Source organism: Pseudorasbora parva, chromosome 13, assembly GCF_024679245.1.
Source record: "Pseudorasbora parva isolate DD20220531a chromosome 13, ASM2467924v1, whole genome shotgun sequence".
Taxonomy (NCBI): Eukaryota; Metazoa; Chordata; class Actinopteri; order Cypriniformes; family Gobionidae; genus Pseudorasbora; species Pseudorasbora parva.
The window spans coordinates 38,509,689-38,536,824 of record NC_090184.1 but is presented as its reverse complement, the minus strand read 5'-3'; the positions used below and the strand labels follow the sequence as shown (position 1 = coordinate 38,536,824).

Genomic DNA, 27,136 nt, shown 5'->3' with positions numbered 1-27,136 from the left:
CTTCCATCCATCCACCATCATCCCTTTCTCCATCTGTCCATCAAACATCCATCCATCCATCCATCCATCCATCCATCCATCCATCCATCCATCCATCCATCCAGTCTTTGTCAAGCCAGCATTCAATGTTTGTCTTGACAAAACATTATTTTCTAGTTAAAAATACAGTTTTTACAAGATTTTATTTAATTTTAATAGTTTTTGCTACATCCAGAATTTAAAAGTTCTGCATTTTGCACAAGACTGCTTTTTTAAGAGGTCAGATAATTCCCAGAGACTTACACTGGCAGTCCTGAGCCAAATAATAACAGTCTTGGTAGTTTGCTCTTTTGACTTGGGCCTAAATATATATACATATAACTTCCATTTCTAAAGCAATTGATTCTTAATGTCAATAAAAAGTCTTTATTATATATATATTAATATATATATATAATAAATATAATATATATAATAAAAATGTATTATATATATATATATATATATATATATATATATATATATATATATATATATATATATATATATTATAATAATAATAATGTCAAATAACCAACATTTCTCAAAATATATCTCGTTTTGCAATAAAACTCTTCATATATATATATATATATATATATATATATATATATATATATATATATATATTAATATACATATAATAAATAAAGGCTTTTTATTGACATTAAGAATCAATTGCTTTAGAAATGGAAGTGATTCAGATCTGTAATTAATGGCTATTGAATGTCTGTGTACTCTGCAGATTGGGAATTTGTTTTCATGAAAGAAGGAGGCAAGGGCTGGTTAGTTTTAGGTAGTCAAGTCATGTCCCCGTTGAATAAGCAAAGAGTGTTTTACTTTTGACTGCTTTTGTACTTGTTTGTCATTATCCAGGGATCTCACTTTGGAGAGTAACTTGAATTATCACTCACACACATGAAAAGGTCTTCCCCATGCACAGAGCAAAACACTACCTATTACTGCAGAGATGAGCGGTGATATTTGTCCTGGCCATTGCTACTGCTGACCTGGTGTATTTGGAAAGGTTAGTTGTCTCTCAGAAGAAATATACTGTAGTCACTTTTAAAGTTGTAGAATGTATGTATGTATGTATGAGTGTGTGTGTGTGTGTGTGTGTGTGTGTGTGTGTGTGTGTGTGTGTGTGTGTGTGTGTGTGTGTGTGTGTGTGTGTGTGTGTGTGTGTGTGTGCGCGTGCGTGCGTGCGTGCGTGCGTGCGTGCGTGCGTGTGTATACAGTACAGAAAGTATTCGGCCCCCTTGAACTTTGCGACCTTTTGCCACATTTCAGGCTTCAAACATAAAGATATAAAACTATTTTTTGTGAAGAATCAACAACAAGTGGGACACAATCATAAAGTGGAATTACATTTATTGGATATTTCAGACTTTTTTAACAAATCAAAAAGTGAAAAATTGGGCACGCAAAATTATTCGGCCCCTTTACTTTCAGTGCAGTAAACTCTCTCCAGAAGTTCAGTGAGGATCTCTGAATGATCCAATGTTGACCTAAATGACTAATGATGATAAAGAGAATCCACCTGTGTGTCATCAAGTCTCCGTATAAATGCACCTGCACTGTGATAGTCTCAGAGGTCCGTTTAAAGCGCAGAGAGCATCATGAAGAACAAGGAACACACCAGGCAGGTCCAAGATACTGTTGTGGAGAAGTTTAAAGCCGGATTTGGATACAAAAAGATTTCCCAAGCTTTAAACATCCCCAGGAGCACTGTGCAAGCGATAATATTGAAATGGAAGGAGTATCAGACCACTGCAAATCTATCAAGACCTGGCCGTCCCTCTAAACTTTCAGCTCATACAAGGCGAAGACTGATCAGAGATGCAGCCCAGAGGGCCATGATCACTCTGGATGAACTGCAGAGATCTACAGCTGAGGTGGGAGACTCTGTCCATAGGACAACAATCAGTCGTATACTGCACAAATCTGGCCTTTATAGAAGAGTGGCAAGAAGAAAGCCATTTCTTAAAGATATCCATAAAAAGTGTTGTTTAAAGTTTGCCACAAGCCACCTGGGAGACACACCAAACATGTGGAAGAAGGTGCTCTGGTCAGATGAAACCAAAATTTAACTTTTTGGCAACAATGCAAAATGTTATGTTTGACGTAACAGCAACACAGCTCATCACCCTGAACACACCATCCCCACTGTCACACATGGTGGTGGCAGCATCATGGTTTGGGCCTGCTTTTCTTCAGCAGGGACAGGGAAGATGGTTAAAATTGATGGGAAGATGGATGGAGCCAAAAACAGGACCATTCTGGAAGAAAACCTGTTGTTGACCACTTGTTGTTGATTCTTCACAAAAAAATACAGTTTCATACCATTATGTTTGAAGCCTGAAATGTGGCAAAAGGTCGCAAAGTTCAAGGCGGGCGAATACTTTCGGTATTATTTTCTCTGGTTTTACTATTTATAGGTATGTTTTTGGGTAAAATTTAAATTTTTGTTTTAATCTATAAACTACTGACACCATTTTTCCCAAATTCCAAATAAAAATAATGTAATTTAGAGCATTTATTTCCTGAAAGCACGACGCAAAAAGATGCAGTGTTGTCAGACCTCGAATAATGGAAAGAAAATACGTTTGTATTCATTTATTCATATATTCAATACTAATGTTTTAACTTAGGAAAGAGTTCAAAAATCAATATTTGGTGGAATAGCCCTGATTTTAAATCACACCAGTCTTTCACATTGATGTTGGGTGACTTTATGCCACTCCTGGTGCAAAAATTCACACGGCTCACATTTGTTTGATGGCTTTTGACCATCCATCTTCCTCTTGATCACATTCCAGAGGGTTTTCAATGGGGTTCAGGTCTGGAGATTGGGCTGGCCATGACAGGGTCTTGATCTGGTGGTCCTCCATCCACACATTGATTGACCTGGCTTGAAGGCATGGAGGATTGTCCTGCTGGAAAAAAAGTCCTTAGAGTTGGGGAACATTGTCAGAGCAGAAGGAAGCATGTTTTCATCCAGGACAACAAATATATAGTATTTTTTAGGCTACCTGACAAACCATTTTACAGTGAAGCTGTCTTTCACACCCTCTCCATCCAGTCCATTGATCCAACAAACTTCTGATTTTCTCCACACACTATTTTGATTTGTTTACGGCTACATTCGGATACAAGCAGTAACGGTGTATACACATGTGAACTTTGAAGCAGGTGTATGTTCGCCATTATTCTGGTTTAATGTTCACATTCAGCCTGCATCAGCGTGACGCCGGGCACAAACTCGTAAATCTGGAGCTGAATGTGAGATACGTGGACATAATCGCTTGGATTCCTCTGTATTCTGTAAGAAGACATAAATCATGCTTGGCACAGCCGAATGCACTCAGCCAGAAACAGTTCCAGAACGATCATCAAGCCACTAGCAGAGACCCAGAACACCCACCCTATCATTACTACAAAGATTTATGGTGTTAGGAGTCAGTGCTCCTCCAGGACATGACAATTGTGAGGTTAACCCATATTGCACTTCTTAACTTGCTCCAAAATTTGGAACATACTTGACTAAACAGAATTGTCTCGTGATTTTAACAGCTTCTGCTTAGGCACTATTTATATTTGTCTGTTTTAGTGTACAAAATGAACCTCTTTTAAATAGCCTTTTGCTTTGGGTGGGTCAATGGTCCCAGTGAGTACAACAACTCAATATTTCATGAGCTGCAGACTAGCCTCATTTTAATTAAAAAGGAGTTTTGAAATTGATCATTTAGACTGGATAAATGAGTAAAAACAGCCAAAAAGTAGCTGGTATACAGGTATGGAAGCGGTTTCAACCCCAGAGTGCAAAATAAAACTAATATTAAGACTGAAGGCACTATTTTAATGATTGCGAATCCACTTTACGAAGGAAAAAATGGTCTGCACGCCAGACGCATGGTCCAAAGGGTTGCACCTAGTCTCTTAATGGGTGTGTTTTGGGAGTATGTGTTATAAACTAATAAGCGCTTCATCTCCCATTCCTTTTACCACTATGGCAGATTTGCTATTTACATGGCTGAATATAGACACCCTCCACCTGACGAGTCAGTTTAAATGCATGTGTGTATTGCCATGATTGGTCAAATAAAGAAATATTTAATTAATCGTTACTGCAAATAGGTCATTCTGATACATGCAGTGACTATACCAAAGTTAAGCAATAATGCTTAACTATTAGCCAGATAATCATGAGTTAAAGGGCTAGTTCACCCAAAAAGGAAAATTCTGTCATTAATTACTTACCCTCATTTCATTCGACACCCGTAAGACCTCCGTTCATCTTCGAAACACAAATGAAGATATTTTTGTTGAAATCCGATGGCTCAGACAGGCCTTCATTGATATCAATGTCATTTCCTCTCTCAAGACCCATAAAGGCACTAAAGACGTTGCAAAGCCCATCTCACTACAGTGGCTCTACAATCATTTTATCATGTGACGAGAATAGTTTTTGCACGCAAAAACAACAACTAAATAACGATATAGTGATGGCCGATTTCAAAACACTGATTCATGAAGCTTCGAACCGTTATGAATCAGTGTATCGAATCAGCGATTCGGATCGCCAAAGTCGTTTGACACATGATTTGAAGCCTTACCTTCTTAATTTCTAATTAAACCTAAAAAGTTAAACCACAATTAAATAAAATCCTTAATCTAAACCCTGTCTGTGAAACCAGGGATCTGTTCATTGTACCTCGCTTAATACATCTGAGATGATTTTACAGATCCCAGATCTTCTAATCGGGGTTACTGATCTCTGGCTAATTTGGTTCTTCAAATGAATTTGCAGATTGGATTAAAGGTCCCATTCTTTGCGAGTCCATCTTTCAAACTTTAGTTAGTGTGTAATGTTGCTGTCAGAGCATAAATAATACCTGTAAAATTATACAGCTCAAAGTTCAATGCCAAGCGAGATATTTTATTTAACAGAAGTTCCCTTTCAAAGCCTACAGTGAACGGCCGGTTTGGACTACAGCCCTGCACTTCCTGCTGTAATGACGCAACTAAAACCGTCTGTTGACTAACCCTCCACCCACAAGAACACGCAAATTCGGGGGCGTTGTCCTTTTGCTCTCGCAGGCCGAGAATAGGAAGCGTTGTTTTTGTAGAGTGTGTTTGTCGCCATGCCATTGAAACGTTGTTATTTTCATCCCGGAGTCAAATCACCTTCGTTTGGTCTTTCCACGGACGATGTACGAGATCAATGGCTACAGTTTATGGTTAACTCAGTTCCGGAAAATTAGAATCACAATTTAAAACTATGTACAGCACATTTTGCTGAGGACTGCTTCCTCAATCTCAATCAGTTTAACGCTCGATTAGCAGAAAGATTATTCTTAAAAGATGACGCAGTTCCTTCTTTGTCTGGAGAAGGCGTTGTTTATGGACCCCAACCGGTAAGTGTATTTTATTATTTAAGTCGGTCCGTTTAACAGTTTATGTAACTCATGACACAAAGTGCAACGCTGTTTAGCTTTGTTAACTAACGTTAGATGGTAATTGAAACTAATCCGAAAAACTCAGCATATAAAAGTGTAGTAATTCATTCAGTCACCATCGATTGTTGGTGTTTGTAATGATCAGTTTAAACTACTGAATAGACAGCTTACCATTCTGAAACATTCAGCAAAAGTCTTTCCTGAGCAGGTTGTAATCGATCCTCTTCGATATTCTCCGGGTCTGATTCCGGCTCAAATTGATAAGGCAATATAGACATTTTTGCAATAACATTGAGCGCGCGATTCTACCCTAAGAGGCGGGACCTTTCCGTGCAACGTGCACTAAGCTGCTGTCCAATCACAACACGGGAAGCGCTGGCCTAATCAGAACTTGTTACGTGTTTCTGAAGGAGGGACTTCATAGAACAAGGAAATCATCAGGCCGTTTTTAGGACAGAGGAAACAGCGCTGTACAGATAAGTCAATTTTTTTACACGCGAAACGTGAACTCATGTTATATTGCACACTGTAAACATAATCAAAGCTTCGAAAACACGCGAAGAATGGGACCTTTACAATATCTGGATTGAGTTATCCGAGTTCACTGATGGATCGATACTCAAATCCACGATCACCAGTGCAACAATTGGCTGGCGTCAAGACAATGTAATGACATCATATTATTAAAAAAGCCACCTGGCAAAAAACTTCATTTTTTTGAACTCCAGAGCAGGTTTAAACTTACGATGAGTGTCGAAGAACCAAACAATCTGAGATTATGCCAGATCGTCAACAATCAAATCCAGCTAACTGAGCTAGCGACGTACGAAGAACTGGCCCCAGGCCTGTGAGTTATAGTCAATTTCTGTGAGATTTAAGTCAAATGTTATCATGAAATAAAGTTGGAGTTGTTATATTTAGATAATAAGATATGTCTCAGTTGTAATGCATTTGCAATTGTGAGATATAAAGTCATATTATGACTTTTAGGCCTGGTTTTACAGACAGGTCTTAGATTAAGCCAGGATAAGGCCTTAGTTCAAATACGACATTTGAGTAGCTTTTATAAATATGCCTTAGAAATAAACTTTTCTAGTGTGCATCTTGAGACAAAACAATGACATTGACATATTTTAAAATATGCCAGTGCAAGTTGCATCCAGTTAAAACATGCATTTTAGGTAAAAAAGCTTAAGGTAGTCCAAATTTTTAAATAGCAGTGTATACACAATATTCATTATTCATGAAGCAATAATCCGTTCAATATCCTCGATTAGTTCTAACTAAAGACTGGGTTTCCTAAAAAAGCATTTCTTTTCTCTGAAATATAAGTACTGATGCGATTACATGGCTTAAATAATCATACAGACTAGGCACATGATCTAGCGCAGAAAACTTGATCGTCTTCTCATGTTTATCCAAAGGTGATGCCGATCTGTCCCAGCGGTGAATGATACATGGGGTCTATGAGTGTGTAACATGCTCATGGTGACCAGGTGTTGCTAAGCAGAGATGATTAATGATATTAGCTCGCTGTGTGGAAACTTCAACACCTCATTTAATTTTCAGCACACGCTGACAGTTGCCCATTCATAATTGAATCAGTAATTACTTAAATGTGATTAAATCTGAGCGGGAAGGATTTGAGAGATCGGCCTTTGAACGGAAACGTTTGGCATGTCAAGCAGCAATTTTGGACACGTCAGACGCTTAGCGAGAACTTGTCAGCTGGGGAAGACTGTTGCTCGATAATCGGGACTGTCAGGCGTAATCGCTGGCCGAGTCAAAACACATCTATTTCTGTTTTGCTCGGTTTAGCTGTCATGCCCGACAGCTGATGTATTCAGTCGTGAAGCAAACTAAATGAAGTGTTATGTTTAATCAGAGAGTCTTTCAGAGTTTACGGTACACGCACATCCCGGCAAATGCTGAGTTTGTAATTGTAGGCGGCCTCCTCATGAATATTTTATGTACATTTAAAATGTCTGTGTCAAGCTAACATGGTCTGTGCTTTGTCAACATGGCCGTTATCTTGCTGAGCAAAACTTGTGCTGTTGCCATCATATTTATTACTCGTTTATGTATTGACTAGGGAATCAAAACATCAAAGATGAGTGAAAGTTGGCATGTTGTACTTGTATGACTTAACTGAAAGACAGGGTTCCTGTGAATATGGAAAACCTGGACATTTCTACGGTAAAAATAGTTTTAAATTTTTATAGTGAGTATAAAGTTGTCGTCTATATTTCAGTGGTCCACCTTAGACATTCTACTAACTTTAAGTAACTTTGCAACTACATGCCAAATAACTCTCATTAAAATATTACTGTCAGGTTAGGGTTCGGGTTAGTAGAATAAGTTGACAATGTTTCAAACTTTCTTATAGTCAGTAGAAGTTTAGTCAGATATAAGCAGTCTACTAATACCCTAATGAGAGCTAGTTGACATATAGTTGCAAAGTTATTATAGTTAGTAAAATGTATAAAGTAAAATAACGTGTTTTTACCAAAATTATAGGCCTACTATTATTCAGTAAGGATGCATTAAGATCAAATGAAAGACTGAATATTTCAAAATATTCATATTTCAAATAAACGCCATTTCCATTCATTAAGGAGAAAAAATATCACTATCCCCTCACAAAAATTAAGGAGTGCAACTATTTTCAACATTGATAATAATAATGAATGTTTAATGAGCATCACATCAGCATATTAGAATGATTTCTGAAGGATCATGTGACACTGAAAACCGGAGTAATAATGCTGAAAATTCAGCTTTGCATCACAGGAATACATTATAATTTAGAATATATTCAAATTAAAAACAATTATTTAAAAATGTAGTATTTCACAATATTTCTGTTTTAATGTATTTTTTAAATAAATGTAGACCCGTATAAGGGACTTTTTTCAAAAACATAAATCATTAAAAAAACTTACCTTTTTAAATAGTAGTGTATTTTTTTTTCCTTTTTTTTTTTTTGCCATGATTAGCTGTAAAATAATTTGATGGCTATAAATGGATCTTTGTGAGAGCAAATTCTGTAAACCAAGGGTCAGGGTTTGGCTAGCCTGATGGCAGAAGCTTTCATTGGCCAATGTCATGTAAAGCGACCAATCACATCGTTTTTTTTTTTCTTTTTAGGAGTGTAAAAATATGAAGTCCAGGTCATAACAATAACAGACCAGGGTGCATCTAATAAATTATTAATTCAAAAAAATGGTGCAATTGACTGCGACAATGGTGCCGCAAACTTCACCTTCTTTTGAAAAGACTGATAAGCTTTTGTTGTAACACTGTAAAGATGACAGATTTCTTCTTCCATGAGGGGGTTTGGCATCACAACAGCTGCATCACAACATCACTTTTCTCCATTAATATAGTCCACTTGAAGGAGTGAATGAAAATGAGGGAGTGAATTTGAACACTGGGCGCGATGGGGGCTCTGCCATGGAAACTAGCATGTATAAACATTAATTAAAATATTTAATAATCAATTCAAAATGTATTTATACCTGTATGATTTTACACTGTAGCCACACTGGATCAGCAGTTTGGAAGATGGATGGATGGATGGATGATTCAGCTGCATGCGTCATTATCTGGTTAGGCACGGGAATCCATTCAATGCGCAACTTGAACTGTGCATTATGGATACATAATAGCCATTGAGAGCACAAGGCTTCTATTCATTTTGTAAAAAAATATCTATTTATATTTTTGATAACCGGAAGTATGTTTTTGCATGCTTGTATTTCAGAGTACATCACAGTCACTGTGTAGCCTACATTGTGACTAACGTTATATAAACATGCAATATCATTGATGAAAATAGACGAGTCTAAAACGATGAAACAAATTTTTTTTTTTTTTTTTTTTTTTTTTTTTGGTGTTGGGGGAAGAAGAGTGTTTGAGCGTTCGTGCTTGCAGTTGCCCGATTTTAGTAATTTAAACCTCCCAATCAGAGCTTTTCTGTGAAAAGAACATGTATCCGGTGTTTTACCTAAACGTGTGCAATCTGGCAACCATATGCACGCAAGCTCTGTGTTCTGTCAGGACTCACAAGCTGCTTCGCTGAACAACTGAACTTGTGTGAGCTGCTGAAATAAGCCAATCAGAGCAGAGTTCAACATTAATATTCATGACCCTTCCAAATAAGGCAAAAACAGAGCATTACATCCTAGGGACAATTTCTAGGGTTGTAAATGGACCTGTAAAACGGTGTCTGGACAATTTTTGCCCTTAAATAAGCCACATACTCATCAGAGAACAATTTAACATATTGTTTCAACTCATTATAGGACACCTTTAATTTATTTATGTCAGGAACACTATCTGCAAAGATGATTGATTGACTTTTAGCATACAATTTGAATTGGTGGTATGGTTCTGTTCTGGGCAAAAACTCCCTGTGCATCCTTGCAGCCTTGCATGGATAAGAGCAGGGAGAGCAGCGATAACCCCCTTAGGGTAAACAGAACAGAACCAACATGATGCATTGCAGATATCATTAATGATGATATTAAATGTACAAAATAATTTTGGAATTTAGTCTGATTTAGTGGGAATCAGAATACCAAATCCTGACTGACCAGAGGAGGAGCTGGAGGTGGAGGAGGGTAAATGAGCTCTGGAGAACGCGATAGCTGCTGATATTGAGGAGCTATATATGTATGCTGTGATAGACGTCGTATTATAGACAGATGTTATTCAGCCAGAACTGACGCTACGCTACGTTTGATTTTATTAGTTTGTCTTTTATTATATTATAGTAGTGTTTTGGAGAGCCTTAAAATCATGAGATGTATATATTTTGCCTGTTACCTGTATGTGGAACACTCATGTGCAATGGCAGCAAAATTCAAATCAGATACTTCCAAGACTGAAAGTGTAAGCCATTGAGATTAATGGGAATGTGGGTAATTCTCTCCAGGCATAATAGACCTTCCTTTATTTTTATCTATTCAAAATCATACTTTTTGCTTGTGCTTAACAACAACTGACACTTCAATTGACAATTAAGTAGCAAACACAACAGTGACACATCCACTGTTATAGCCTGCTTCAGTTTAAAACGTTAGCTTCAGATTTGTCATGCTGTTAAACGTTGACTCCATCAGCGGAACAGCTGGAAATTCAATCAGAGGTGTGTATTTGTATTGAAACTTGTGTGTGGACATGAACACACACTAGCTACAGCAGAGAAGTGAAGAGAGGGCTTGAGGGTTGTAAAAAGAAAGAGGGAGATTGATGTCTAGTAAATGTAAAAAATGAAATGGCAGTGCTGAAATCCATGAAGCGGTGTTTCCACATGTGATCTGTGCACAAGCCACCTCGATTTCCACTTGCTGATGAAAGCTACCCGTTCGCCAGTTAACCCTTTACCTCCCACTGCTGGCCACGTGTATGTTTGTGCATTTCTGTGGCTATGTTCAGAATAGCATTCTACCATTCTAATATTTCTGTATACTTTGCATTGTATGCAAATGTTTTGTATGCATGAAATACACGCTACACTGCACAGAATACTCTATCCCACAATGCAATGTGTTTTACTTGACCTTTCAGTTCCAATGTGAAGAATGAACTAGGATTAAAAGAGTGCTGCAGTGATGACATAATTTTGCAGGCCAGCCTGGAAGTTTGCATCACCCTGGTTCACTTGACAAAAACCCAATAGGGTTTTGGATTATTGCAGAAAATACTCTCTGTGACAAACAAAAGTTTATGATACTTACACATTTTTTTCATCAAGAAGAGAAACACAATCATCAAGTAAAAAGCTAAACACAGTCACATGACTTCAATGTCTTTATTTAAAAAAAAAAAAAATCCTTTGCAAAAGCCCATTTACAAACCCAGTGAGGCTGTGAGAGTGATCCTGTGAGTAGATGAGTTTTCCTTTTTGGCTGATGACTATTAATTTCCCCAATAACCTCTGAAGTCCAATTTAGCCACTGTAAATGCTCAAAATAATGAATCGGTTTAAGTTGGGCAAACTTAAATGAAACAAATTAGTTCAATCAAATTAACATTTATGAGTATTTAAAACTTTCTTTTTCTTTTGAGTTTACAAAACTGAGACATTTTAAGTAATCTGAATTGTTTCGTTGTTTTGAGTTTAATGAATACGTTTATTTTAATTTACACAAACCTAAATTTAACTGAAACTGGGCTGGTATTTCTATGTCCCAGCATGCTTTGCCATGGCGCTTAAACGAGAGAGTAAATGCAAAAATTAAGTGTTATATAATGTTTATGTTAAATTAAATAAGATATTTAGTATTGTTTATTGTTTTGTTACGCTAGTTTGGAAGATTTTCTGTTATTATTGAATTTTGAAGGGTTATGACGGTGGCGAGTGCAGCATGAACTCGGTATGAGAGCAGATATATGTTAAATGTTCTATTATTGTACTTATTTGTTTATTTGTTTCCTTCTAGGCTATCAACGTATTGTGTTACCAATTAGCAAGTTAGCATTGAGTGAATTAGCGAATTAAAGCTAGCGAAGTTGCCACTACTAAAAATATTTAAGTAAAGATTACAAGATAATTTTAAGTTAAATGTATTAATTAATTTACTGAAATATGTCAAGTTAAGAGTAATTGAGTACAAAATAAAAATCTGCAGGTTTATCTGCTATATCTTTTATCTGCTTGCTTACATTTCTAAACTTTTTGGAGAGAAAAAAACAAAACAAAACAAAACAACAATGGGTTATTATTGATGTATTTTATGTCATAGAATAAAAGATGACTATTTCTGTTAACCCCATTTCAGGCATTTAACCAAAAACCCATTCAGTGGAACCGAAAAAGCTAAAATGCTTATTCCTGGGGTTTGGCCTATAAAAATATGTCATCCCGCAGCACTCTATATGAATCGCACCTTTCAACATCTTTTTTTCCCTCCGATTATAGGATCATTTTTTGCTTTCGCTTTCGCTTTTTTACCCACAAGAAACTTTGCGTTTCCTCTCAAAACGTTTGATTCCTTTGTGAGCAAATGCTACATTTTCTTGTGGAACGCAAACGTTTTTGCAAAGGAAGGCAAATTGCAAGCAAACACAAGTTTCTCAGGGGAACACAAAACAGTTGCAATATTTTTCCCCTTTGCAACTAGCGTAACAAAACAATAAACACTACTAAATATCTTACTTAATTTAACATAAACATTATATAACACTTAATTTTTGAATTTTTTTTTCATATTTTGTCTCATCCTCATGTCCCTTTAGGGTCTCCATAGATTAAAGATGCCTTTTTTGGATTACAAATGCAAGCAGCTTAACATTAACAATGTTGAATTTTTATATATAATAAATACATTTTTCAATTGCATTCCTTTAAAAAGGCATCTGAAATAATAAACTAGGTGCAATGTAGTTTTCAGAATAGATTTTTATATACTAGCTGCGCTTTCTTGCTTATTGCACTGGGTGTTTTCACACTTGGGTCCTCTTTAAAAGAACCAAACTCAGACTCCTTTAAGTGGACCAAGATGTGAACCAAGTGAAAAAGGACCCGGTTCTCTTTATGTTCACACTGTCCCTGTCTCTGAAAGAGGACTATGATTCTTTTTGGTCCACTTTAGTAGTAATGTGGTCTCAGACCCCTTTGTGTTCAGACTGTTGCTTTTCAGATCTAGTCCAGTTCAGTTTTCGATGGCTGACCCTATGGTCTTCAATATTTGATCCCATTCACTTACATTGTTTGTTCCTCAGTAACTCAAGATATTTGTTTGTAAAGATTATTATCTATAAAAAATAAAAATAAAAATACATACAAAAAAATAATCCTTACATAAACCCATAAAAATAATAATAATACATTTTATTTGTACCTGTGCTCTTCCTACCTGTATAACAACTTAACAAGTAGGAAATATACATAAATTGTTATCAGTTTGCACTGCATAAGTTATGAATTATATATAGATTAATCCTGTACTGACGTTATTTACTCAAGAGCAGAGCATATTTAGTGAGCAATTGCTTTTGTTCTTTACATTGTCATTATAAGTGATTACTGTCACTTTAAAAGATCTTCCGCTGTTGCACATCATGAAGTCGGAGTTATAAAACTTACAAAACGCGTGACTGTCCCCCCACCTGCTCCTCTTCAGAAAATTACATTCGCTGTCCCATTGATCAAGGTATTTACACAAGGGTTTGGTTTTTTTGGCAGGAGTGCCTTCTGTCTCTACCATTATGTCCATCTTCCATCTCTGTTGTGATTTTTCACCGCATTGTCACTCATCATCTGACCTCACACACTAACCTCGCGACAACGGCCACCTATAGTGTAGGCTACCTCAGATGGCAGTTATCGCGAGGCTTGTTACAGAGCTCAGATTGGAAATGTTTTAGTTCCCTTTCGAGAGAGGTTCCTCGTATTACGTATGGGAAAACTCCTTTTCTCGAGAATATGAAGCAAAACTTTAATAAAGGTATCCATGTAAAGCGCAGTGCCGCTGAACGGCCATAACTCAGCGCGAGGAGCGCTCTGATTGGCCGGGCCACGGCAACTGCATGAACCTATGGTGAGGCGGCTGAGAGGAACGAGCCAATGGGGGGCGTTCCAGAAGCCCGCCGAAAAAAGGTGCTTATATTTGCATACAGGAGGCTATATAAAGCCCTGATTTCGCCATAGGTGTCAGATTTTATCTCCTTCAGCGATACCTTCGCTGACCTCCGGAAGAAGCAACCGCCGTCGAAAAGGCACCAGCGGAACCTGCAGCTGAGGACGACGGACTCCCTCTCCGCCTTCTCTGCCGTTCCAGCTACGCCATCCGGCGATCGTATCCTTTTATACTCTCTTCTCCTAAAAGAGCGCGGGGCGTTGTTTCAAATGCCTCGCATTTCCTGCGGCTCTTGCAGAGCTCCTCTCCTTGGCGGCGACCGTCACGTCATCTGCGTGGCATGCCTTGGACGGGACCACGCGCAGCTCGCACTCTCTCAGGGCGGCTGCCCCGAGTGCGATGAGATGGCGCTGCAGACCCTTCGGGCTCGCCTCGCCACCTTCGACCAGGTCCCTCCTCCTGCCGCTGGGCCGCGCCGCAAGAAACGCCGCGACCAGAGGCTGCCGGAACGGTCTGGCGACTGCACGCCGGATGACTCCCCGCGTGCCTCGCCATCGCCGGTCACCTTCACCCAGGAGGAACAGCGTCCCTCTCATGCAGCGGCCTGTTCGGTTTCCTTCGGTGGCCCGCCGCCAGAGGATGATGAGGACAGCCTCTCCACAGCCGCTTCTGGTAGCGAGTGGTCAACTTCTGTCTCGGAGCCCCCCGCTTCGACGCAGACCGCCACGAGCGCCAAAACTAACGTCGACGCGGAACTCATCCGCGTGCTCTCCAGGGCCGTGGAAGACCTCGGGCTCGAGTGGTCCCAGCCCGATGAGCCAACACGCAGCAGACTGGACGAGTGGTTCCTGGAAAGCCGCCGCCTCTCTTCTCCTCAGAAGCCCGCGCCTTTCTTCCCTGAGGTACACGACGAGCTTACGAAGTCGTGGAAGTCGCCCTACTCTGCTCGCGCCAGATCCGCTTTTTCCCCAGCGCTCTCCGTTGTCGACGGCGCTAAGGAAAAAGGCTATGAGTCTCTTCCACCCCTCGAGGAGGCTGTCGCCGCGCACCTCTGCCCGCCCTCCTCCTCCAGAGGATGGCAGTCCAGGGCTCAGCACCCGTCCAAGCCCTGCCGCACCACTTCTGCTCTCGCTGGCCGGGCATATGCCTCCGCTGGCCAGGCTTCCGCGGCCCTTCACACCATGGCTATCCTTCAGGTGTTCCAGGCCAGACTTCTCCGCTCCTTGGATGAGTCTGTCCCCGACTCCGATGTTTTGAAGGACCTCCGCAGCGCGACGGACTTGGCCCTTCGCGCCACTAAAGCCACTGCACAAGCCATCGGGAAAAATATGGCTAACCTGACGGTCTTAGAGAGGCACCTTTGGCTGAATTTGACCGAGATGAAGGACGCGGACAAAGCCTCCTTTTTGGACGCCCCCATCTCCACTACCGGTCTCTTCGGCCCGTCAGTCGTGGGTTTCGCGGAGCGCTTCACCGAAGCGCAGAAGGCTTCGCAGGCTATGAGGCATTTCCTGCCTAAGCGCTCCAGCTCGTCTTCAGGCCAGAGACGCTCTCGAGGTAGACCCCCGCCTTCTCAACCCGCTAAGCCGGCAGAGCCACCTTCCCGGCCTCGCTCCTCTTCTGGACCGCGCCAACGTTCCCGCTCCGCGAACCGCAGCAGTCGGCCTGAACGCCGGGGACCTCGACCCAGGATTGTGTTGAACCCCGAGCCTCCGAAGCCGTCCTAGCCGCAGGGATAAAAAGGAGATGGTCAGGTCTCGCCTCGGCCGGACCCCCATCTCTCCCTCCCGGTCTCCCAGTTCCCCGCACCCAGGTGACTGCCGACCTCAGTTTAGCAGCCAACGAGCCCGTTGTCAAACGCACTCGCCTGCACACAAACGCCGTTATCACGGCGACCCAAATAAATCTCAAAAAGAGCTTTTTCTCTGTAGTAAATGTGCCCACACATCAGTCTGCACTCCTACACTCATTCACCCCTCCCACCCATGCTATAAATGTCCCGGCGCCCACTCCACAGTGCACGCCGCCACACATAAGCACTACCCCCTCTATGTCTCAAGCACAAAATGGCAGCGCTACCGAGTTCCCTCTAGTAGGCGACCCTTATCCGCGCCGGCTCCAGCCGCTATCGTGTCGGGCTCAGGCCTGGCAAGCCATGCCCGGGGTATCAAATTGGGTTATGAACATAGTAAAAAGGGGCTACTCGCTACAGTTCGTTCGCAGGCCCCCGCGCTTTCGCGCCGTGGTCGAGACCTCGGTGAGAAGCAGCGTCAGTCACGTGCTTCGCACCGAGATTTTGAAACTGGTAAAGAAGGGAGCGGTGGAGCCCGTTCCCCCTTCCAAAAGCGAGTCGGGCTTCTACAGCCGATACTTTCTCGTTCCGAAGAAGGACGGAGAGCTCAGGCCCATCCTAGATCTAAGGCATTTGAACAAAGCTCTAATGACTCGCTCGTTCAAAATGCTAACGGTGAAACAGATCCTCGCGCACATTCGCCCTGGGGACTGGTTTTTCACGATAGATCTGAAAGATGCGTACTTTCATGTGCAGGTAGCCCCCCACCACAGGCCATTCTTGAGATTCGCCTTCGAGGGGCAGGCTTATCAGTACACGGTCCTGCCATTCGGCTTATCCCTGGCGCCCCGCACGTTTACGAAATGTATGGACGCGGCATTAGCCCCGCTCAGGCTGAAAGGGATGCGGGTGCTCAACTACCTCGACGACTGGCTAGTGATAGCCCAGTCTCGAGCAGAACTACTAACACACAGATCCTGGCTCCTCAACCATTTAGACTGTTTGGGTCTCAGGATCAATATCGCCAAGAGCTCGATGTCACCCACTCAAAAGATATCTTTTCTGGGCTTTGTTCTAGACTCGAGACTCATGAACGCGCGGCTGACGTCACAGCGCGCGCTATCCGTCCAGAACATGGCGACTTCATTCAAAGCCGGAACTCGCGTTCCCCTGAAACACTTTCAGGGAATGCTCGGCCTTATGGCCTCGGCATCGTCAGTGCTCAGGCTGGGACTGCTACACATGCGTCCCCTCCAGCGTTGGCTACGCGCCCGTGTCCCTCCTTATGCATGGAAATGGGGCCGTTTTCCCGTCAAAGTGAGCCACAGCGTTGTCAAAACTTTGGCTCCTTGGACGAGGACAGAGTGGTATCGGAGGGGCGTGCTTATGGGCACAGTCACGAAGTTGAAAGTGGTTTCGACAGATGCCTCCACTCGGGGGTGGGGAGCCCTACACGAGGGCAAGCCGGTCTCTGGCCTGTGGGCGGAAACAGAGAAGCGGCTGCACATAAACTGTCTAGAGATGAAAGCGGTCGCCTTATCGCTGAGAGCTTTCCTTCCACATATAAAGAACCACCACGTCTTGGTTCGTTCAGACAACATGTCGGTGGTAGCGTACATAAACCGCCAGGGTGGCCTGAGATCATATTCCCTTCACCGCATGGCGAAGCATCTCCTTTTATGGGCAGAGCACAACCTGAGCTCCCTGAGGGCGGCTCACGTGCCAGGTATTCTGAATGTGGGTCCGGATATGTTATCCAGGAGAACCATTCCCCCAGGGGAATGGTCTCTTCACCCGCAAACGGTTCTCTTAATTTGGAACACCTTCGGCAGAGCGAAAGTGGATCTCTTCGCCTCAGAAGACAACACTCACTGCCCAATATTTTTCTCCAAACGCAGGGATGCCCTGGCCCATGTCTGGCCCAGTCTCCCGCTGTATGCTTTCCCCCCGATCGCGATGCTACCACAAACCATCAAGAAAATCAGGGAGACAGCATCCGCGGTGCTTTTAATAGCCCCGCTCTGGAGGAACCGAACGTGGTTCTCCGATCTGATCCAGCTGTCAGACACAGCCCCATGGCCCATTCCGCTGAGGAAAGACCTCCTCACGCAGGCGAAGGGGGGGATCTGGCATCCCAGTCCCGAACTATGGGCCCTCCACGTATGGCCCATCAACTGGTATCGGGAAACCTCTCTGACAGAGTTATGAACACTATAGCGGAAGCTAGAGCCCCCTCGACGAGGCGGCTCTATACTCTGAAGTGGTCAGTGTTTTCTAACTGGTGTGCCGTCCGAAATATCGACGCACGCTCATGCGAGATAACAGAAGTGCTCGCTTTTCTCCAAGAGCTACTGGACGCGGGTCGTTCCCCCTCCACGCTCAAAGTTTATGTCGCCGCCATAGCAGCTAACCACGCTCAGGTCGCGGGACATTCACTAGGGAAAAGTGAGCTCATTGTACGTTTTCTTAAAGGGGCCAGGAGATTGAACCCCCCTCGCCCCCCTTCGGTCCCTATTTGGGACCTCGCGGTGGTTCTAGACGCTATGAAGGGTCCCCCCTTCGAGCCTCTCCAGACCGCGACCATAAAGCTTTTATCATTCAAAACTGCGTTTCTGCTGGCTCTGGCCTCGGTTAAACGTGTGAGTGACTTACACGCACTCTCAGTGAGTCCGTCCTGTCTCGAGTTCGGGCCCAACAACTCCAAAGTTGTTCTTAAACCGAGACATGGTTTTATACCCAAAGTGCTTTCTACCCCTTTTAGAGCACAGGTTATTACTCTGCTTCCTTTACCAGAATCTGCTCTGCCCGGTCAGAGCTCTGAGACTGTATCTGGAGCGCTCCTCCCCCTTCAGGCAGTCGGACCAGCTGTTTGTCTGCTTCGGCGGCCGCACTAAAGGTTGTGCTGTCACGAAGCAAAGACTCTCACACTGGATAGTGGACGCTATCTCGCTGGCATATGAGTCTAAAAACCTGACTTGCCCTATAGGCGTTAAAGCCCACTCCACTAGAGGCATGGCCTCATCTTGGGCTTGGTCGTGTGGCATTTCTTTGGAAGATATCTGTGCGGCGGCAGGCTGGGCCTCTCCGTCCACTTTTATCAGATTCTATAAATTGGAGGTTCCAGCTCTACAAGCAGGGCTTCTCTCCATTTAGGCTCTATCTTGACCCTGGTAAACAGATTGCCTTTAGTTTTGGCCTGTACACTTCAGTCCTTAAGCACTTTCATTTATCATAAGATCCGACTATGTCCGATCAGCCGTTCAAATGAACCGACTCTTCCGGTTCTTCATCCCCCCTTATAGCCGCCTCTTCGGTGTCTCGGGGGTTATTTACATGTGCTTGGGTATACTGGGTCAGTCAGCACACCCGGCGCTTTACATTGTGTTCCCATACGTAATACGAGGAACCTCTCTCGAAAGGGAACGTACTCGGTTACTTTCGTAACCTCGGTTCCCTGAGAGAGAGGAACGAGTATTACGTTCCGTGCCGTGTTTATGCTTCTCAGGTATCGCTTCAGTCGATCTAAAAACCTGACACCTATGGCGAAATCAGGGCTTTATATAGCCTCCTGTATGCAAATATAAGCACCTTTTTTCGGCGGGCTTCTGGAACGCCCCCCATTGGCTCGTTCCTCTCAGCCGCCTCACCATAGGTTCATGCAGTTGCCGTGGCCCGGCCAATCAGAGCGCTCCTCGCGCTGAGTTATGGCCGTTCAGCGGCACTGCGCTTTACATGGATACCTTTATTAAAGTTTTGCTTCATATTCTCGAGAAAAGGAGTTTTCCCATACGTAATACTCGTTCCTCTCTCTCAGGGAACCGAGGTTACGAAAGTAACCGAGTACGTTTTTTTCCTCCGGTATTATTATTTTAAATACGGGATATTTACGGCAAAATACGAATACGGGAGGACGGCGGGAAAGAAGGGTAAAATACGGTACTTTCCCGGCCAAAACGGGATACTTGACAGGTATGAGTAAGCCCCAGAGCGGTTTGTGTTCTGACTGTGTATTTTTAGCGAACCGTACCATAAGATGAGATCGAACTGTACCCAGATCACCTCCCGTGATGGTCTTCGGCTCGGTTCGCTTTAAAGGGGTCAGAGATCGTTAGGAGTGTTCACATATGGGCCAAAAATCACGCAAACCGCACTCAGACCCCTAAAAAGGACCAAATGTGAAAACACCCTTAAACAGTCAAATACATACAAAATAATGTCAAAATGCTGGGCCTGGTGAGTATTCATGTAAAAAAAAGTCAGTAATGTTTTAAGTGAACATTAACAGTTGAGAAAGAAAGTGCATGTGTAACAGTATAATGGATAGTGGCCCAATAGTGTTGTGTTGTGCACTGGTTACAGTTACTGTTAGGGTCAACGTAATAATTGATCCTTTAGGTCTTAAAGTGACAGCAACCTAATATACGTCCTGACAAATTTTGAGATATTAAAATATCTATATGGCAGATTTTCTTCATGGTACGGATGTCAAAATTGTGGTCAGTGAAAATGCTGAGTGGCTAGTAACTTTGGAAAACCAGTAGCTACAATTGTTGGTGAGCAAAAAATGTAATTTCTAGCCCTGTATGCAAGTAATGTTTTTGCTTGTGTTATGTTATGCTTGGTAGTTGTCATTGATGCTGACATCTAGTGGTGTGAACGTAGCATCATTTAAAATATTTCATTGTAGATACTATAGAAATGCACAACATGCTTTTTGGAGTCATGATAAAAAATTACAAAAAAAAGTCCAATAGTATAAATTGATCCACTTCCTGTAACTTCATTCAACAGGGATGGGCAACTTCAGTCTTGGAGGGCCACTGTCCTGTAGAGTTTAGCTCCAACCCTGATAAAAACTCTATTGATCCTGAAGACCTTGATTATCTTGTTCCTATACGTTTGTTTAGGGTTGCCGTATGCAGTAAACAGTACATTAGCAGTCCTTTCTGCACGCTTCCCTTGTGTGTTATGTGACGGTGTACTCGTCATGCGGTGAAGGACTTTAGGATGACACGCTCCTAATTGGGATTGTAACAACCGCTGCTATTCATAGCTGAGTTTTGCTGAGTTTAAAGTGATGTCATGTTTCAAGGCCGGGGAAACAGGATTGTATCAGATTCGCGAGGGCAAAAATAGACATGTTTGAGGAAGCTGTATTTTGGTCTCTCTAAATTCTGTCCTTCTGTACCTAATCGTCCCTTTTATCTCCAGCAAGATTTCCGCGAGAGAGAGAGACAGAGAGAGAGAGAGAGGGAGAGAGGGAGAGAGGGAGAGAGGGAGAGAGGGAGAGTGACGTCCTGGTGCTGGAGCCCCAGGAGGAGAGGAAAAACTGAAGCATCAGCAGACGTAAAAACAACCATTTGCTGTTTTTCCTCTGATCTTTTCCATGAATGTCCTCGCTGTTGCAGTTTAATCTTCCGTTCTGTTTCTGCTCAATGTTCTCCGTGAACTTCTGGCAAACCTCCTTGACCCCTTTCCAGACCGGCATCTAGGCCAGGCAGCCTCGTTCTTACCCAGGGGATGTCTGTCTAAGACTTTCTATTATGGGAAAATTAAAGGGATAGAGAGCTCTCCTGGATAATGCCTGAATGCCTTACATTACCTGTCCTTTTTCGAGCAACTTTTCCTGTTTATAAAGCAGTTTTATGGTTTCATGTTAAAGACTAAAGTTACCATCCACATGAAGCTTTTACTCTTGTACTTCCTCACTAACTACTGATATCTGCATCATATCTGAATAACAGTTATGAACAACAGAATGAATGTTCAAAGGTCAAGAAAACGAAGAACCATTGGAGGGATAATAGGCATTGTCATTGTACAAATCTATATCTGCTTTCTATCCTACTTGTGCACCCAGGGCCATCTGGCGATGGCAAAATGTGGACGTTTACCAGTCGGAAACAAAATTAGCTGCCCGGCCCGATGTAGATTAATCCCAGAAGTGCACAAACTCTGAGGAACTGACAAATGAGGGATGCTGGAAAGGGCTTGTGGGAAGAGTGTGTGTGTTTCAGTCTCTCATCTGATCAGGCTCTTATGAGAAGTCCCATATTAGCCTGATGTGTCGATAAAGCATAATAGAGAGAGAGTGCCCTGGTCTGATTTATGTGGGAGGCCTAAATGTGACCGCTTTAACTGGAGGGTTTCTGAGGAGAATTTTTTTCTTGTTCTGGATCTCTGGAGAGACAGTAAGAAATATGTTTGCATGTGTATAACATACGATTTCCACTGTTTTGTAATGTAAAAGCACTCAAAATGATAAATAAAATAAAAAATGGCCATGTTGTTGCATTGTGATCGGTGACATTACACATGCATAATGTTGTTTGGCTATATTTGAATTTAACTTGAAACTAAATGAGATTTGTGAGTAAGAATAACATATTCTAAATAATAAATAAGCATAATTAGTCAAGTTGAATTTACTTTAATTAAAATTTTAATGAATTCATTATTTGTAATGTATTTATTCAGAGCCCCTAAAGGTACATGGTGATGATATATGAGATAGGAGGGGGGAAAAAACATATTTTAGTACCTTTACTTTATCTCAAATGTTTTGTTTCCCCAAGAAACAAGTGGATGTGCAAGTCAATGAAAAATGTCTTGGGGAATACAATGCTTCTTGGGAAAACGCAAAACATTTCAGGATTCATTTCAGAAAAAAAATTCACCCCTTCTTACCACGCTTCTTATTTTTATAATATATAACTTATTTTATAGTGAAAAACTTGAGCTGGATAAATTAAATCCCTTTGTTGTATGAAATTCTTTGATTCCTGTCAATCAAATCCGGTGGGCGTCACCAATTCAAATTAGAGTTGTGCGATATTGAAGAAAAATGCTTTATGCAATATCTCGTTAAATAATGCGATATTCGATATGCGATACGATATTGCTATTAGTGTGTAAAATCTACTTAAATAATGTAACCATTTGTGTTTCACATTCTCTCATCACATGTGATATTTTTATCACATTTATGTCACAAATCGTTCACGTGTGTGTGTGTGTGTGTGTGTGTGTGTGTGTGTGTGTGTTTGTGTGTGTGTGTGTGTGTGTGTGTCAGATAGCGCGAGACTGAGTTATTGTTTTTCGCAAATTATTGCGTTTAATAACTCTTTTTAACATCAAGCAAGTCATATAAGTAACAGTCGTGAGCCCAGTCTGTTCTCTGCTATGTGTCAACCTAAAACGTACACTTTTCACAATGTTGATGTAGCCTATTAAAATCATTCAGATATTGCGTGCCGTTGCGATATTCATATTGCGATATTTCGATAATTCCGATATATTGCACAGCCCTAATTCAAATTGAAACTCCTTAAATGGAAGAGAGTTCGTTCTTCAGAATTTGACCTGATTCCGCTAAATGTGTTCAAATCATTGTAATGCACAGCCTTGAGTGGCCTATAGTCCCGTAACTCTTTCTGGATAAAATTGTAAAATCTTAATTTATTTCCCTACTGAGAAAAACATATTTTAATTTGCATATTGTCTGTTTTGTAGAAGGAAAGTGTTCTGACACTTTCAGTCTGGAGATGCTGTAAACATGTGCAGAATATAAGTGCAGAACATCAACACTGCTGTAAAAACAAATATTGGTTTAATTTACACCACCTGCAGATCGGTCTCCTGTGAAGGGACGGAACATGATGTGAATGTGAATGTGCCGAATGATGATTCATTCTCTCTCTCTTCCTCTTTTGTTGTGTTGTCAGTGACTGATCCAAAAATGCTGAGTGCACCTCAGAGAAATGTGTAACGCACCAGGGACCTTTCAGAAACATCAGAAAATTACATTTCAAAAGTGTTGCTGTCTCCGCGTAAAGCTCTGAATAATTGTTCTTTGACTGTTTCATGCCTCACCGTCCAAAACTTAGATGCAGCTATGGATGTTATTGGTGTAGTGGGTTGCACTTTTTACACATTTGTCTTGATCTATTGAGATATAAAAGAGGTTGATTTACCTGCTATGGAAATATGCGGGTACTTTCAGACATACGGTGAACTCCTTTCCAGTCCGAAATGTGCATTTATTATAGCTAAGCTTCAAAAAAGTACTCCTGCAACTTTTTAACATTGGCAAATGAATGATCAAGTCATGAATGGCCATATTTTACTGATCTCTAGCTGAATTTGAAAGCGTACACTTCTCTTATTATGGCAGAAATGTAGTTTTGAATTCAACAAGTGTTGCCTATAGCAAATACTGCTTACTGCATAGTGCATACTATGCAGTATGTGAAACAGTAGACTGTGCAGGATGCAACACTAGCATTGGTATCAATAATATATACAAAGTCAGCATGTAGTGTCAAGTTATCATTTTTAAAAACTGTGTGTAAAAATGTGTTAGCAAACAGGTTGAATAATAGCCAAAGGAAGGTTAAAATCCTCTTGTTTCTGCTTCATTACTCACACTGGAAGTACAAAGTCAAATTGAGCACACTGAATTCTGGAATACAATATTTTCCAGTGTGTTGTGGTTGCAAACTGCACAATGTTGCATGCCATATTGTGCACAGTATGCAAAAATAAAATAATAAAATAATACTGTAAAAATATGTATGAGTAACATCATACTATGCCATTCCAAACATGCCTATAGTGTTTCCTCTCTCAGAGATTTATGGGTTACATCTTTACCATGACCACCCCTGTAAATTAGTTAACCCTCGTGTAGTGTGTAGGAGGACAGCGGTGATCATGGCTGCCTCTATACTGTGGTATGTGTGTGAGTGTTTGTGAGAGCCACATCACCTTAATAGCATTCTGTAATGGTGTATTCTGCTATTAAAAATGGGTAATGGATTGTGTTAGTGGTCTTTTAGAGCTCCCAGGGCCTCAGAGATGAGCTTTGGAGTCTTGTGAATTGAAATAAACATGCACTTCTCCAAACTAATTTACCCAATTGCATTAAATGTGACTGCAAAATAGATTCTAAGCCAGGGCTGGTCATTATATCAGCGTAATCATATTCACACAAATCGTCATTCCCTCTCTTTCTCTCTCTCACACACACACACACACACACACACACACACACACACACACACACACACACACACACACACACAAACACAAAGAGCTGTTAAGTGTTTGACTGATGTTGGTGTTTGTTGCAGGTATGGAGACATGGTTCCAAACACCATCGCCGGAAAGATCTTCGGCTCTATCTGCTCTCTTAGTGGCGTTCTGGTTATCGCCCTTCCTGTACCCGTCATTGTGTCTAACTTCAGCCGGATCTACCATCAGAACCAGAGAGCTGACAAGATGAGAGCCCAGCAGGTACTAAAGAACTCTTCATTCCAAACTACAGTAGATGTTCTGGATACTTCATTCTTATGATTGTGCCATTTTAAAGGGTTAGTTCACCCAAAAATGAACATTCTGTCATTAATTACTTACCCTTATGTTGTTCGACACCCGTAAGACCTCCGTTCATCTTCACAAATGAAGATATTTTTGTTGAAATCCGATGGCTCAGACAGGCCTTCATTGACACCAATGTCATTTCCTCTCTCAAGACCCATAAAGGCACTAAAGACGTTACAAAGCCCATCTCACTACAGTGGCTCTACAATCATTTTATGAAGCGACGAGACAAGTTTTTGAGCGCAAAACAACTAAATAACGACTTATATAGTGATGGGCAGATTTCAGTGTTTCAGAATCAGTGTTCATAATTTGGATCGCGTGTAAAACTGCTGAAATCACGTGACATTGGCCATCCAAATCCTTAATCAATACACTGATTCATAATGTTTGAAACTTTTTGAAATCGGCCCATCATTATATAAGCTGCTATATAGGTTGTTGTTTTTTTGCGCACAAAAACTATTCTCGTAGATCCACTGTAGTGAGATGGGCTTTGTAACGACGTCTTTAGTGCCTTTATGGGTCTTGAGAGAGGAAATGACATTGGTGTCAATGAAGGCCTTTCTGAGCCATCGGATTTCAACAAAAATATCTTCATTTGTGTCCTGAAGATGAATGGAGGTCTTATGGGTGTCGAATGATATTAGGGTAAGTAATATTGATAGAATTTTCATTTTGGGGTGAACCAACCCTTTAAAGGGGATTCTAAAGCCCCATTTTCACCAAAATTACCCGAAACTATTTGTCCCAGGAACCCTTTTTCCCCAGACCGGCTGCTGTCTGCGTTTCCATCGTGGTCACAGTTCCTGTGGTCAAAACACACCAAGTACCACCCCAAAGTCCCTAGTTCCTGGGGAAAGTTCCCGTGGTGGAAAGTGGCTTAATATTGTTTTGAGTGTCCCTTACAAAATGTTTACAAGCATCCAAGGTCAAAAAACACTTACATTTTCTAACAGTATACATTGCAGCATCACCTTTTTTCTCACAGTGTCTGAAACAGTTCGATAAAGGATTTGGTTTCTTTACACCCCTCCTTTCTGAGAGCCTATACTCCGCTCTGATTGAAAACCAAATGCCCATTATCTGTATTTCAGCTCTGGAGGCTTCCTCAGCACTTGATATAAACAGTAGCAATGGCGTCGGTTTTACCATATCAATTCGAGCCTCATCCTTTGGAAGTGCATGCAAAGTGATTTTTCTTGACATGTCGACAACACAAGCCAAACTCCAGGCTTCAGCTACAACTACAGTGTTTGAGGACGGATCAAAGTCATTTTTGAAGACCATAGGCTGAAACTTAGTTTTGAGTAGGTCGACTGGAATTACTGATGGATTACTTGTTTCAGGCAGAATCGTTTCTTTCTTTTGGGACACAATAACTCTCTTTATCGTGCACTTAAAAGTTATCAGAGCTTTTACATTAAAAAAAGCTATCACACACTACTCAAAAGGTAATATCCGAAGAAAGCGTAATGGATAATAGCATATAAGGCACTGAAACTAATTCATTTGCTGTTTTTGAGTAATTTGAGGCAGATGTTGTTTCTTTAAAACAGCAACTGTCTTTGGAAATGGATTGAATGGACATTTTACATAATTAGATAATTAGATTCCTTTACTTGTCATTTTTATGCTCCACATAAAAACGAAATTGTTTCACACATCCACCATTCAGTTATTCAGTGCAAACAAATGATTAAAAAAGAATAACTTTAAAGTAGCTAATAAATAAGAATACTAATAAATAAACAAAATAATGCTAAAATAGAATAAAATAAATAGTTTAATTAGATAAGTTAAATATTTTAAAACCTATTTAGTTAATATGTTTACTTTTTAATAAGATTTTTAAAAGAACAGCCTCTTAAGTGCAGTTCACATTCTCTGATTGAGCAGTC

At 41.3% G+C, this 27,136-nt stretch overlaps 1 protein-coding gene across 1 annotated transcript in view; it reads left to right on the top strand.

The window, feature by feature from the left end:
- kcnd1 (potassium voltage-gated channel, Shal-related subfamily, member 1) overlaps window positions 1-27,136 on the top strand; it is a 102,432-nt gene that overhangs the window by 57,902 nt on the left and 17,394 nt on the right. Inside the window, exon 3 of the mRNA XM_067414322.1 lies at window positions 24,986-25,148. Coding sequence (XP_067270423.1) covers window positions 24,986-25,148 — 163 coding nt within the window. The remainder of the gene's footprint in view (window positions 1-24,985; window positions 25,149-27,136) is intronic.